The sequence below is a fragment of the Miniopterus schreibersii genome (genome assembly GCF_964146895.1).
Source record: "Miniopterus schreibersii genome assembly, chromosome: 1".
Taxonomy (NCBI): domain Eukaryota; kingdom Metazoa; phylum Chordata; class Mammalia; order Chiroptera; family Miniopteridae; genus Miniopterus; species Miniopterus schreibersii.
The window spans coordinates 157,532,586-157,547,873 of NC_138101.1; the positions used below are offsets into that span (position 1 = coordinate 157,532,586).

At 46.8% G+C, this 15,288-nt stretch overlaps 1 protein-coding gene across 2 annotated transcripts in view; it reads right to left on the reverse strand.

Annotated features, from left to right (window-relative positions):
* The window catches only part of ANXA2 (annexin A2), a 40,837-nt gene extending 26,782 nt beyond the window's left edge, over positions 1 to 14,055 (reverse strand). Inside the window, exons 1-4 of one of the 2 annotated variants that reach the window (XM_081123885.1) lie at positions 13,954 to 13,999; positions 11,454 to 11,506; positions 3,263 to 3,321; positions 267 to 366 (exon numbers count right to left, since the gene is read on the reverse strand). In XM_081123885.1, coding sequence (XP_080980011.1) covers positions 267 to 366; positions 3,263 to 3,310 — 148 coding nt within the window. In that variant the 5' untranslated portion in view covers positions 3,311 to 3,321; positions 11,454 to 11,506; positions 13,954 to 13,999. Of the gene's footprint in view, positions 1 to 266; positions 367 to 3,262; positions 3,322 to 11,453; positions 11,507 to 13,953 lie in introns of both variants that reach the window. The other variant, XM_081123886.1, reaches the window with a different exon arrangement.
* Between the last annotated feature and the right edge of the window lie 1,233 nt (positions 14,056 to 15,288).

Here is a 15,288-nt window from a genome sequence, read left to right on the forward strand (position 1 = left end):
CTCCCAGCTTAGGCCTGTTTCCATGTTACTGTGGTATGTGGTTAAAATACTTTCTCACGTTTTAGATCTTCTTTTCTCCAAAGAGGGGGGAGGAAAGGGGTGAAGGAGGGAGGGAGGAAACAAGTAGGAGTGGGGTAAGTAGGGTGGAATCCACTCCATTAGAACGATTTCAAGTGACCGATGTATGGAGACTCAGGGAGAGTGAAGAGACAACCACAAAGGCCTCAGCCAGAGCCTGACAGGAGGAGGACAACTGTATCGCCTACCTTTGGTCTTGATGGCCGTTTCGATGTTCAGAGCATCCCGGTCGGCATCGAAGTTGGGGTAGGCTTTGACTGACCCGTACGCACTTGGCGGTGTGGAGTGCTGGGGTCAAAAGACAAGCATACCCGAGTCATACAAGGTAGGAGCCTCTTGTTGAAATCCCGATCTCTAAAATAGATTTATCTTTCCTATTGTCTCTTTAACAATTCAATTCATTCTTAGACTAGGTAACCAGGCAAGTGTGAACATGCCGCCAAATCTAAGATAAGGAACTTCGCTGTGTCTCCTGGGAGTTCTTCAAAGGCCCGGTGAGCACAGGCAATGCAGCCTGTACTCCCACTTATCTTACTTCAGTGCAAGCTCAAACGCGGACAGCGCGAAGCAGGGCCTTCGAAAGCACCTGTTTATTTGGGAAGGTTTTACAGAGCATTAAAACTAGGCTGGCAACAATTCAAAACAAACTGAAAATGTGAAAATGCCTGAATAACAAGTGTGCCTAGCCAAGTTTTTGCTACAGGCACATGGATTCCCACTTGGGCCCACTGGCTGAGCTCACAATTCTTTTAAAAGCAAATGCAAAATGCCCCCTCCACTTCGGCCACCGCTGTGGCACCAAGGTGGTCAGGCCACGTGGCTCACATCCTCCTTCCTGTGGCCAAGTCCTTCCTGCTCTCCCCTCCTCTCGGTCCCCTCCCCTCTGCTGTCTTTAACACCATCCCCTCTGCCTACCACTCTTGCTAGTATTTTTTTTTTTTTACTGCCTTTTGAACCATACCCTCTTCTCTTTGCAATGCTTTTTAAAGCCCCTCACCCTTCCTGATCGGAAGGCCCGAACCCCACCCCACCCCAGCCTGAGGTGAGAAAACAGCCTGCTTCCACATCGGGCCCTTTCCCAGAGTGTCGGCTTGGAAACACTCCTGCTGCTCCCTCCGCCCCCGCCCCCAGCCCCAAAACAAAGCACAAAAGTGGATGGACAATGCGGTTTGGGTTGCTGATGGCAGGAAGCGCCACCCACCACTGCCCCACCTTCAGGTCAAGGCAAGGTCCCCCATCCTGAAGCACCCCTTCCCACCCAGGCTCCCCTAGTCCATAATACCCATCGCAACACATGATGTTGTGTTGGCTCAGTTTCTGGGAAGTCAGAGACTAAGGCGCCCTGACTGACCTCTCCAGCCACATAATTACATTACTGGCACCAGCTCCCACACCAGTGGGTTTGATTAGCAGGGAGGTTATACAGGTGAGCAACCAGGAGACCATCCTCTTCAATGTGCCCCAGGACAAGCCAGAAATCTAAGTTCAAAACTGGACAAAATGTTTCACAATGTACTTGTGAACATCTTGGCCAGGCAGTAAATCCAGTTCATATTTATAATTCTGGAACACAATGAACTATCAAGGTGTTTCCCAACTCATTTCACGTCTTAACATTTTCCAGTAAGATTAACTTGATAGAAACAGAGCACACATTCAGGGGAAAGATAAAAACAAAGTGCTACTTTGAAGTACTTTATCTGCCATGGTGGCTGCAAAATGTGGACGGGAATCTAAGGAAAAACATCTTCCTATTTATTAGCTGTGCCATCAGTTATTTACAAAGGCAGACAGCCTGGTCATTGAGCCATATCATATATGGCTTCATTTACCAGGTGCTGTCACCTTATTCCAAAACAGTGAGTAGGGAAAAGTTTGGCATAATTTTATAGTATCTACGGAAACACAATTAAATGGAAAACTAAACCTATTATCTGTAAAATCCACTCATCTGGAAATCAAATTATTGAGGCAAAAGTGACCCTCCCTCACAATACTAGAGGAAACAAGACAGACCCACCTTACCAGACAGAGAAACGCATCACACTGGAATGCAGTAACCTCGGAGGCTACATAAAAAGCCCTCTCATGAAGCCTGATTCTAAAAACAATCTAATGATCAAGCCCATTAAATTAAAGAGAGAAATCACTCAGCTCCTGGATGTGTCTGGATCCCAGTGTTGTTTGCACTGTTGCCAACAACAGTGTGCACGAGTTCCAAAAGGAAGGGTTAGAAATCTATAGGCTCTACACGCCGTAACATCCGTGCTCGCATTTTGATGGCAAGCACCGTGGACAACAGAGGGTTCTGTACCCACGTGATCCAGGCTGCTGTCAACCCACTCGGAGTGCTTCTCTGTATTTTAATTTAATTGAGAGCATATTCTGAAAATTCTCCGAGACATGCCTACGAACAAGTGTCACTTACTGCTGAGTTTTTGTAAAAGCCATTTCAGCCAAGATGACCTAAAAGATGTATAATGTTCTTAGGTATTTTACATATTCATAATTTATATTTTACTTGATTCTAAAAGTACTTGCAGTGATATAATCTCATATGTAGTTTAAAAATTTAACTGTAAAACAAAGAAGCGAAAGCATCAGAATTATAGGTTCACATATTTCCCGGGAAAGACAATTCAAAATAATTCTGAGTCCCCTGATAGCCAAAGTAAAAAAGGAAACATGTACTATCATCATTTAATTTTTTTAAAAATAGAAGAACAAACATCCTAGCTCTTTGGGAGAAAAACTTTCCTAGGTGCTAAATTAAAAAAAGAAGAAAAAAAAAGGTATATGTTCCTGTCTGGAATAACTTCCTGGACACTAAGAAGTCCCAACCACTCAGGATCATTTTTGATATGGCCAACCAGTAATAAAATTCTGGGGCACGACACTAAAAGACATATATCATTGTAACAATTACTACCACTGACATGCTAAGTATATAGCAGGACAGAATTCTAGCCACTCCAGTGACACTAGTGTCTGTCCTATTTTAATGTGATGCAAAAAAAGTTTCTAGAACCAAAATATTTCTTTCTAGTTGAAGGATGGAGAACCAAGATGAGGAATACCACCTGAATTTTGTTCCATTTTCTTAGCTGTATAAGGAAAGGAAGGAGCATTATCCAGAGAGATGTCCAATTTGAAAAATGATACAAAGTGAAAATGATATACTTACTTCACCCTCCAAGCTGAGCTTGCACAGAATTTCGTGAACAGTACTCATTTTGAAAGAAGCTGGAAAAAAAAATAAAACAAGTCTTTAGGAAGAGGCTTTCCTCCCCTCCTTCCCCCCAAAGCACAGTGATTCATTACACTAATCTCTACTTCTTGGACCATTTCATCTGAGGATATTAGAGTAATTTTTGCAAATATATACAATTCCCATCTTATGATTGGGAAAATTAAAGCTTGGGGGGCAGCTGGTGTGGCTCAGTGGTTGAGCATCGACCTATGAACCAGATCACAGTTTGATTCCCGGTCAGGGCACATGCCAGGGTTGCGGGCTCGATCCCCAGTAGAAGGTGTGCAGGAGGCAGCCGATCAATGATTCTCTTTCATCATTGATGTTTCTATCTCTGTCTCCCTCTCCCTTCCTCTCTCTGAAATCAATTATAAAAAACAACAACGACAAACATTTAAAGCTTGGTGAGGGTTTGCTTAGGTTTAGGATGGGCGACTGAGCAAGCCAGTCTCCCTCTTGCCCTATCTGAACAGCAGCTGTGGAGACTGATCTGTGAACACAAAAACAAAATGCTCCCCTAGGCTAATGCAACTTGTTCCAGCAAGATAAAACTGAGCCTTCCACTTCTCATACAAAGTGATAAGCTTGTCAAATCAGTCACAACTTCTGTTATTTCTCACCAGTAATCTGACATATTGAAAGGGGCCTGAAAACTATGGGTGTGAACTGAAATCAATAGCATTTTCAGGCTGGCCCATTCCTAAATGCAACCCTTTAATACTACCCCTAATTACTTTCTTAGCTCTTTGATGCTTAAAAGATATCAAACTGTTAATGAGAAAGAGAGTGGGTAGATTTTCTGACATTAACTTATTCCATAAAAGACTGATCCTAGCATTTAAGATTCAAAATGGCTCAAATGAAGTCATCTTCCAGTTAATACACTTAATCGGGCTGTGCCACTATCCTCTGATGAACTGGCATCCAGCTTTGCAATCACAATTCTCGGAATTGATACACCAACCGCTGCCAATGAAGAGTGCTCGAGTGGCATTACATTTATCTCAGCTGAGCCGAGGCAGGTCATTCAGCAGCAGTACCCCCCAAATAAAGGAAGTAGAGCAGAGCTGGTTCCCAAAACAGTGGGAATGACATCTGAATTGCACAGCATTGCCTACTTTGGTATTTTTTTGCTTAATATTCTTTGATCAAGGAAATTGTGTCCATGCAAATTCAGCTTTCTATTCTCTTCCAACAGTTTGCTTAGTCTAAATATTTTCATAAAACTGGCTTGAGGGAGCATTGACATAGACACTTGCTAACTTATCAAAAAGCTTTGAACTAAGTCGATTCCAGGCTCAGCATGGGGTGGAGGGGGGGGAGTGTAGGGAAAGAAGGTTCGCCTTTATTTGTGATTGTGGACACATTTCTGCAAGGTTTGCATCCCGATCTTGCTCCTAGAGCACTCCTTTCTCTTCTCAATGCTCACAGACATGTTTCAAGGACAGAAAAGGTAAGTCACAGCAATTCTAATTCCCTTCACTCCCACAACTCTCAGACACTCACCCCTAAATATTCCAGTCCTGGGATATAATCCTAATTTGCAAAAAGTCTTCCTCTATAATAAACTGTGGTACATCCAAACAATGGAGTAATATTCAGGGCTACAAAAGGAGCTATCAAGCTATGAACAGGCATGGAGGAAACTTAAATGCACATTACTAAGCTAAAGAAGCCAATCTGAAAAGGCTACATATTATATGATTCCAATTATATGACATTCTGGAAAAGGCAACTCTATGGAGACAATAAAAGGATCAGTGGTTGTCAGGGATTGGAGGGGAAGGAAAGAGGAATAAATAGGCGGAGCAAAGAGGATTTTCAGGGCCATGAAACTATCGTGTAGGATACCATGATGGTGGATACACAGCCTTACACCTCTGGCAAAACCCATTGTATAAGACCAAGAATGTACCCTAATGTGGACTATGGACTTTGACAATAGTGATGTGTCAACGTAGGTTCATCAACTGTAACAAATGTACCACTCAGGTGGGGATGTTGGTAGTGGGGAGGCTGCACGTGTGTGGGGCTGGGAATCTATGGGAACTCTGACTTTCCACTCAGTTTTTCTGCAAACCTAACACTGCCCTGAAAAAGAAAGTCTATTTTTTTTTTTTTGCTGAAAAAGTCTTGCTCTGTAGGTGGACTACGCAATACAGCAGCCGCCAGCCACATGTGACTGTCATGTGTCCAGTGCAAATGGAGAGCGTGTAAGTATAAAGTGCACACCAGACTTGGAAGACTCAGCACGAGAAAAAAATGTAAAAATCTCTCAATAGTTTATATTGATCATATATTATATTTATGATGTGTTGGGTATATTGGGTTAAAAAAAACTTTAAATTCCACTTTACCTATTTCTTTTACTTTTTTTTGAAATGTGGCTACTAGAAAATTTACAATTACATATGCTCATATTCTATTTCTACTGGACAGCACTGGTCTAGAGGATCCCAGGGTGCTGCAATTCTAGTCCAAAAACCTTTGGAGTGGCTGGGTTGATTAAAGACTAAGTGTGAGATTCCTTATGAGACAAGTTTGAGTCTGCTCAAGAAATCTCCAATTTCCAAAGTGTCTCACTGGTATCCTTCAGCCTGAGAACCACCAAAGCAGAGATGAAATCTCCCAAGACATTCACTACTCAAGCCTGGGCGGGCCTTCACTGTCACCCACGGGCCCATCAAAAGTGAACTAAGTCTGCAGTGACACGTCAGCGGCTGTCACCTGCCTTGCGGAATTCTAGTCCCCACTATATACACCTAAGAAATAAAAATGCCAAAACAAACAAACAGAACCATTAAGTCAGAGATGCAAACAGAGCTGCTTCTACTTACAGGGGAGCATAGACTAAATTCTTTTTATTTATTAAACCAGGTACCTCCCCCTCGTTCTGATGTTTAAGGAATCTCAACCACAGAGGCACGGTACGTTTTTACTGTGTAGTTCTCAGAGGCCTCTCCAGCTCTGAGCACTGGCTTTGCAGGCAGCTGCCTAACTGTGTCCCGCGTGGGACTTGGGACGGCACAAATCAAAGATGGTCTAATATACATGCTCCACTCAGGTTCATTCTTCTTCCAGTCACGACACACTGAGGAGAAAACAGGGGTGTTTAAAAGCCCCCCAAATGTCCCTTCCTGTTCTACTGTCCTCAAGTTGTGCTGCTCTTTCATCAAATCAGTCCTACGTGCCACTATCCATTAAATTCCTCCAGTTGATCTTGTTCAAAATCCATCCTTCAGAGGCAGTCTTACTCTAGCTCAGCCCAGCCCTCAAAGATTGGCACGGGAACCCAGCCTCAGTGCCCTCTACCCACTCCCCAGCAAAACCAGACTTGCTTCTCACCAAACACACCCTGCTCCCTTAATCCACAGCACCTTGATTCGTGTTTCCTCCCCATCTCCTTAGCCTCAGCTGTTCTCCTAGTTATACAGACCCTGCCCATTCCTCAGGTCACCACCACTTTGGCATCTGCTCTAAGGGGGCAGCTGCAGCCCCGTTCCACAGTGCTCTCTCCCTCCCTTCAATGCCAGGAGCACTTACTGATGCCACTAGAGTCATCTGTTGAGCAAAAGTGTACTGAGTTCCCGCCATGTACCAAGTATTCAAACAGCAAATGCTTGAGTCCAGTTCAATGCAGCACGCAGTATGTTTTACCTCATCTCTCCCAGAGTCTCAGTTCCCCCAGATTTGAGTGCCTTTGCACATTCTAGGTGCTAAATAAATGTTCAGAAACAATGAGCTGCTATTTTGCATAATTAACATGTATCTGTACTATTTATCATTCTGCAGAAAAAGAAAAAATGTCAATAACCACAAAGTAATACCCATGAAACTTGCTATTACTCCATTCATGTCTTTTCTATCCATATAACTATTTCCCATTTTATGCAAGCTTAATGGCAAACTTGACTTTCACCTTAGAAAGAAACTATGGCCCCCATTTCTTTACTGCAGCCAAACCCCTGGCAAAGCAAAGCCATTTTGTGGATGACTGATTAGTCTCTAGAAGAAATAGTTGGCTTTCCCACTCATGTTTGTTAAAACATTAGCCTAATATAATATAGTTGATTAATGAGATTGTGTCAGTGTGCTGCAACCCCTGAATGCAGAAAAAGAAAGCCTTGGCAGCCCTACTGTAGGTTACAAACACTGGTAACAGTCACGTAATCTATCAACAAACCCCTAACAAGCACAGACTCGCCTGCACTGCATTAAGGGCTGCGAGAGACACACATGACTATGAAATGCAAACTCCACCCTGCAGGACCTTCAGCTGTGTTCCCTCCTCACCCCACACCTGAGAGATTAGCCCAGGTCACCCAGCTAAAGAGTAGGGAGACAGGGCCAAGATCGGCCCTGTGACTCTTCAGTCTTTGCCCTTTCAACTTCACCAAATGGTTCTCCGTTCTAAGAGATGAAGACACCAAGAGAAAGCTAAAACAAGAGGAGTGAGCCCTGGCTGAATAGCTCAGTTGGTTAGAGCATCATCCTGATATGCCAAGGCTGCAGGTTCAGTCCCCAGTCAGGGCACATATAAGAATCAACACAATGAATGCATGAATACGTGGAACGACAAGTCAACATTTTTTTCTCTCTCTCTCCCTTTTCCTCTCTAAAATCAACTTAAAAAAAATTTTTTAATTAAGAAGCAATAGGAGTGAGGTCAGCTAAGAGCTTAAAGGGTGAGATACTGAGTAGTTTGAGAAATGTTATCACCCTGGAAGCTTTGGCTGGAGAAACATAGGGAGAGCCTGGGGAGATGAGATGGAGAATGCTGCTGGGTGTCAGAACAAGAAGACAGGCTTAAAACAAGCCATGTCTACTGTGGTGCCTCGTGGGGGCCTAAAATATAAATTTCTGAATGGTGCAAATTTAAGCTTGGAAATACTGGAGGGCCAGAAAGCCAAAGTGATGTGTACCCAATACTCATAGTCTCTGATCCCAACATCTGCTCTGGAGGCTGAATCTTCTTACCGAAAACAAAAGCTCTGCCTTAGTGCACCTATTGTATACAAGAACAAAATAAAGCCTATGTGCCATGAGGCAATTCCATTCCCACGGCCTCCTCATCACAGTGTGAAATTCATAAATGCATTTAAAGCAGAACAACTATTTTCCTGGCAGACTGCTCTGCAGAACATGAACATGGCAGTCTGCATCAATCTTTCCAACACCTCGACCTCACCCAGATCTCCAACTGGTTTCAACTTGCAAAAAAGGGGGGGGAGGGAATCAGCAAATTCAATCTGTTAATGAGAACCTCTACATACCAGTACCTTTCATTCCCAGAGAAGGGCTGGGTCACTAGACAAGATCTTTAAAATGGTTCTTTATCAGGGAAAGTTTTTCCTTGAAGAAAACAGAGAGACTTACTGAAAAAGCCACACCCACTTCAAACTGGTTTGAAATAATTCACCACTGGAGTGAGAACAGATTCACTCAGCTCCACCCTAACGAAGGGAACAGAACAGTTTCCTCTGGCCTTGAAAATATTAATAAATGAGACTGTTAATTGCCTGACTGGAAAAGCTCCTACTCAAAAGCTAGACATTAATGAAGAACTGTTGAAAAACAAGTATGTACAGATGGCATTAGGACAAGCTAAAAGATAATTTAAAGGGTTTGTCCTTTTGTTAAAAATCCTACAGATTGTTTTGTATATTGCTCTACTTCACAGTTAGAACAAAAACAGTTACAAGTGAAACAGCTTTCACTTCTCCCCACAAAAGTAAAACAAAAACAAGTTCTACTGAAATGAATTAAGAATCACTAAGAATCAGCTCCAGAAACACCAAATATTAAATGGCACAAACAAACAAACAAAAACATGTTACACAGCAGGGCTGGTCTGCAAAGCGAACCTGACAAGGATCCAACAGTTTCGTCGACACACCCACTTTATAGTTTCACGGTGGTGTTGACCAGTTGCCACAAAACACAGCCCTAGCAACCATGCTGAATCAATCAGGGACTGGATGACTCAAAAGAGGGTTTCTAAACCAAAAAATGGACGGGGGGTGGGGGTGGGGGGGTTTGGGGGTGGAGTTGGGAGGTTTGGGCTTCCCCGCCAAAACCCTTACTGTGCAAAATGCTGCGTCCAAAGGAGCAGACAACGATTTTAAACCAAAAGGGGAAAAAAAGAACGGATAAGGGGGGGTGGGCAGGGCGTTGCCCTGTACTCCACTCTCCACCCCACCCACCCCCAGGCATTTTTATTTAACAGAACCTTCCTGAAAGCACACTTTCCTCCTTAGTTTTATGATCTTGATTAATGCCTGAGTCACAGGGCCACGTCATTCTCCAGAAATCCTGGAATTCTGCCCAATGGCCTTGATCACGCTGAGCAGGATGCACTCAACAGCACTTGCTCTGGCTCGTCCGTTTTGTTGCCGTCTGAGTCAATATTTGTTGGTTACCTACACACAGGTTGCAGCCTCTTGCTCTCAGGGCCTCTCTGTACTCAGGCTGCTGATATGGGGATGGAGTGGGCGGAAAGAGACCAGCAGGAAGATGATGTGTATGACTTCAGCTGGCAGGAAGCACTCTGAGAGTTCAGAAATCAAGGCCTTCACATCTACAACTCAATCTCAGTATTTATGGCCTGCATATTGTATTTCCAATGGGGCTCTGCTACCAACAGAAAAAAAGTCTGAACTCAGCATTCAAGATCTTCTACACTCTGCACTTTGCCATCTGATTCCTAAGTATCTCATACACACACACACATGTGCATCAGCATGAAATCGGATTGGACTGGTAATGGTTCTCCAAACACTTAGCCCTGTCCTGCTACCTCCAGGCTGGGTCTCCAAGTTCCCTCCACTGGGAACTCTCAATCATGATCAGCTAACATCCTCATGAGACCTCAGGATGCAAAAAATAACGTTACCTTTCCTCCTGCACCTCTCCCTGCTCTGCGCTCCTCTGGCTGTCGGTGTGTCTGAAATTTCGGAGTTGAGTGTATTTGGGCGGGCTTCCTTTCTACCTGCCACAGGGTTTCTGTCTCTCATTCGTTTCCTCCTGGGTCTGAGCACAGTGCCCAGCACACACTGGGTGTTCAGTCACGTTTGGGGGATTTACACACACCAGGTCTTTCCATATTCTGCCTTTTTTCCCTTCTTTTCCAATGCACTCTCCTCAATTTTCTTTCTCTCACTCAGAATGAACATCTCTAGTGAAGTTCCCATTCCACGTATTCAGAGCTGGAGGCTTCAATTCCCATCTTCTGTGCAAGTCTTTGCAAAGCCTGGCACACTACTTCAGGGCGACTTCTTTCTCCTCATGATGTGCAGTCCGTTCCCACCCCAGCTCTAACCCCACCTCTGTCCTGGCCAGGGCACTGGGGACCTAGCTCTGTCCACTGGACCATGTGGAATCGGAACCTACCTCTCCTATGGCAGGAAAGGAAGGAAAGCGGTGGGAAGGAAGAAGGATTTGAAGAGAGGCCTTGGGCCTCTGACTTCCTCGGCTGCGAGGGCGTAGACTGGGTGTGGCAGGGAGACAAAGGGCAAGGATCCCAGTCACAGCCCTCCAGGAAGTCAGGACTTCCCACAGGTAGCCCGGGATTAGACGACAGTGTGGATGCTACTGACCTCTCTCTGACAAGATTGAGCTCAGGTGGTTTAAAAGCTTCAAGGTGTATCCTGAAAAGGAGATTTGGAGGTAATCTCCAGGGAACCACCCAGAACAAACCTGGGTACCTACCTCCTGACCCCTCCTGCTGATCTGCTCCCCAACAGAGTAGACAGAGACTGCCTCTGGCAACAGGAGAGGGAAAAATATACCGGACAGTGAATGGGCGGAAAGAATTTTTTTAAGGACTGGAATTTCCTCTGAGTTAGCCTAAAACTAGAATAGGGCGTGGCACCGGGGAAAATGAGGGTGGAATCCCACGTCAAAAAGGAGGAACATTCCATTGCTATCGAATTCTCACAGTCAAATCCAGAAGGCAGGTTAAGTCACAATAACTTTCAACAACAGCTTCCCTAAGGTTAAATGTGATGCTCAGATCTGTGAACAGCTGAATTAAAGGGGAAAGGAGCCCCAGCCACGCTTGGAAACTAACACGGATTTGAGGATATGTAACATTCAAACTCCAATTACTGCCTATCAATTCACTTACTTAAGTCTGCTTTTTGTCTGTTTTGTTCTCTGCTGTATCCCCAGTGCCTAGAACTGTGAATAGAACATAGCGGGTCGTTAATAAATATTGTAGAATGAATGGAAGTTTAAAGCAGCCCAGCAGAGCCTGGGACTCCTTTGTGACACACCCACCCTCAATTAATGAAAAATGCCTCAGTTGGCCCAGAGTTCCACACAAAGAGCAAGAACAAAGGTCCATGACAGTGTGTTAGTGCCTGAGTCTAGGCCCAGTGGTGAGGGAAGAGCCTACAGACCTCAAAATCAATAGCAATTATAGAAAGTTATCTACCTTGCCAAAAAAACTACTTAAATTAGAAATTAGAAAACTAATGGCCAGGACTGCTGGCCTAATGTTAATCAATACAGTACTTTAATAGCTCAGACACAGGATGGATGGTAAGTATTGAGATGTGAATCCAAGACCAAGCTCCTGATCAAAGCCAGTGAGTCAGCAATCCTCCCTAGGCATTTACCCCAAGCAGGCCACTTGGCACTGCAGGAAATTACAAAATCCAGGCACTCTCCAAATTTCAAACCCCCAACTGAAAAAATGCATATTGACGGCCACACCCTTCCACTGCAGATATGACGGATACTTTCGGAGAAGCCCTTGTAGGTTTTAGAGAACTGAGGGACTTAGGAGAGGGAAGGGAAGTGCTAAGCCACTGGCCACACAGGATACCTCTTCAAGTCCGCCTCTCTGAACTTGGCCTCATCTAAAATCTCTCTCTACAGTGTCTGAATATTTTTATGTGGCTCCTTGGTTCCAAAGCCTCAACTTCTATAAATTACAGATCTGTTTAGATAACAAGGTTTTCTCGTTTTTTTAAATAACACAACCCCCCTGGGTTGTTGAAGATTAGGACAACCAACCATTCCTAATATTGAATATTAGTGAATATGAATGAATATTGATTCAGTTTGCTAATCCCTAGCTGGGTGTTAAGGACACTGAAATGAAAAGGAGGAGTGATGCAGAAGTGGATAAGCCTGGATCGCTTTTGTAAGATGTAAATAAAGAGGGTCTCTAAGGAGGCAGGAGGAAGGCAGAGAAAAGTGGAAAGAGGGCAGACATGATTTTCCAATTAAAATAATTTAATCTGCATCAACCTTAAAACTAATAAAAGTTTCAGAAAAAATATTTCGGTGGTTTATTCTTCCTACCCATGTGTTCTCCCTCACCCTTCCACCTTTCCTCCCCCTATTACCCCCATCCCCCAAATGAGGCATGTACTGTCAGTCCTTAGAAATCAGGGCACATTAAGCAGGGGTTTCTGGGCTAGCCTGGGAACCAAGGCACCTCCTATAACACTGTTTCAGCGGGAAAGTGCATTCTATGTTTCAAACCTACAAGTTCCAGACAGGCACAGCAGCACACACTTTGGAGAAGAATCCATCTAAACTCAGAGGCCCAGATTCCGGGGCTCCAGAACTTAGGGTTCTTGGTAAAGATCCAACACGCACCCATAGGCCACTGCTCTTTTACACGCAAATTCAGAATACCCATAGCTTTAAAATGACAAATCTTAACACAAAAATGACACTCTACCATTGCATGGCACTGAATGTTTTCAGTGCCCTTTACACATAACCCTATGTGAATGGAGGTAGAGATGCGCATCCTTAAACCCCTGGGACAGGTAAGGAAGCCCGCGGATGGAGCGCAGCCCTCCCACAGCAGGCGGGGTCCGCGCCACGCAGCTGCCAGGAGAGGCGCAGGGGCCACGCCCTTCTCTGCACCCTCAGCGCCACTCACTGTGGCATCGCCGTGACAACCCCGCACAGGGCCCAGGAGGACACTTCCTCCCTGATTCAAAAGTGGTCAACCAAGTGGGAAACTCTCCAGACACACGGAAATCAGAAGTTGCTTCTCTGACGAGATAATCTAGACAAAGGGGAATAGACGGTGTGTGTTTTTCCCATTTTGTCTTGTTTCATTGGGGAGAGAGTTGCTACTAAAAACTCCCACCTCTCCGCCTGCCCCCACCGCTGCCCTCCGGCTGGTCGGCTCCAGTTCCACAAACGCGCATTTGTTTCGAGTCAAGTAACTTGGAACAGAAGGGGATTACTTTCCAGATAACTGTAAAGCTTTTGTTAAACGTGTAGGTAAACGCCCCGCACGACTGCCCCGCTTGGGACTTGGGGCTCCCCGGGCGGCCACACCCTAACCCCCCACCTTGCCCGCGCCTACCGCATCCGGAATGCGGAGCCTCCCCCCGCCCCCTCCCCTGCGCCGCCTCGCCGGGCCTCCTGAGAGCACTTGGGGGGAATGCACCGCCCAGCCCCCCTGCCCCACACCCCCAACGCCGGGGCACAACGGGCGCCCTCCCTCCAGCCCGGCCCCGCTAGCCACTGCGCCCCCGGGCCGCAGAACCCCCGCGCGGACCGTCCCCGTGGCCCGAGCGCCGCTTCACAAGTCGGTCTCCTCCGCGGCTCCCCGCGCCCCGGGCCATAGCGGACGGGCTGGGCGCGCCGCTTACCTGGGCCGGGCGCCGCGAGCAGTGAGCGTCCCCAGGAGCGAGCGCCCTCGGCCGCCTGGGTGGGGCATTTATAGCCGCCACAGCCTCTCCCCAGGCGAGGCCCGCCCCGCCCGCCGGCCCCGCCCCGCCTCCCCCTCCCGCCGCGCCCCGCCTCTCCCTCCCCCTCCCCTGGCCGCGCCCCCCCCCGCCGGGGTGACTCACCCTCCCCTCCCCGCCCCGCCCCGCCCGCCGCGAGGGCCCGCCCCTGCCCGGAACGCCCCGGGAGCCCCCCGCGCCCACGGCCCTGCCTTCCCCTCAGCGCCCCGAGGCTCCCTCGAGGGCCCTCGTGGGCCTCGCTTCTGCCTCCCTCACTCATTTTGGGTTTTGAGCGCCACGTGGCGTTCTCAGCCCTGGTTTAGATGCATAAATTAGCAAGACTTTAGCAGACTCTGAGATTGGTAAGTCACTTTTTTTTTGGAAGGAAGAATTGTTCCAAGAAACATAAGTCGTGATTCCCCCGAGCTGGGGCCCTGGGCATGCAGCTCCCCGTTACCGTCTGCAAACATGTTAGCTTAACCTCTGGCCACCGTTCCCGGGAGGCGCGCGGCGGGGCTGTCCTTAGGCCCCAGCCCAGCCAAGGCTCAGAGCCAGGACTGGGGGCGGGCGGTGCAGAAGCCGGGGCCAAGCCCCCAGCCCCTTCCCACCCGGAGGCGCCTTTCCCGGGAGGGCTCCGCTCCTCTCTCCGAGCCTCTGGGGCCCCGACTCGGCCCCCCACGCGCGCGCCCTGCGCGGCCTCACGCCAGGCCTCCCGCTGCTGGGTGGGGCCGGTGGCTTTGAACCTCGAGTTCCAACAAAGAAGTTTCCTCCGTTCCTTCTTTCACAACTGGTTTTTTCACAGCCGCTTAGCCGGCTCCCTCACTTGGTTTTGCAGTTTCTCTCATTTTTCTTCCCTGCTTTGCTTCCACAAGCCACTGGGGTAACATGTAAGCAAACATGTTTCTGTGTGTGACTTCGCAAATACTCGACCCAAACTAGCAGGAATGTTCTGCTAAGAATCCCAAAGACCTCTCCCTGGGCCTTTGAATTCCCTCCTTTCACACTCCATGCAGCTCTTTCTCCTAGTCTTAATGCTTCTGTGTTTTAATCTCCTATCTTAAAACGTTCATTTTTACTTTCCAGTTGAGCATCATTTCACTCCTGGGATTCAAAAAAAGAGAGCAAGGCCGAAAGACATCCACTACTATGCCAGGTAGCTGCAAAGTCCAGGCTGCAAATGAGGTCTCAGGACACTCAGCCCAGAGCTCACTGTTACCCCGTTCTTTCACTTGGAATGATCCATGATAGGCCCTATCAGAA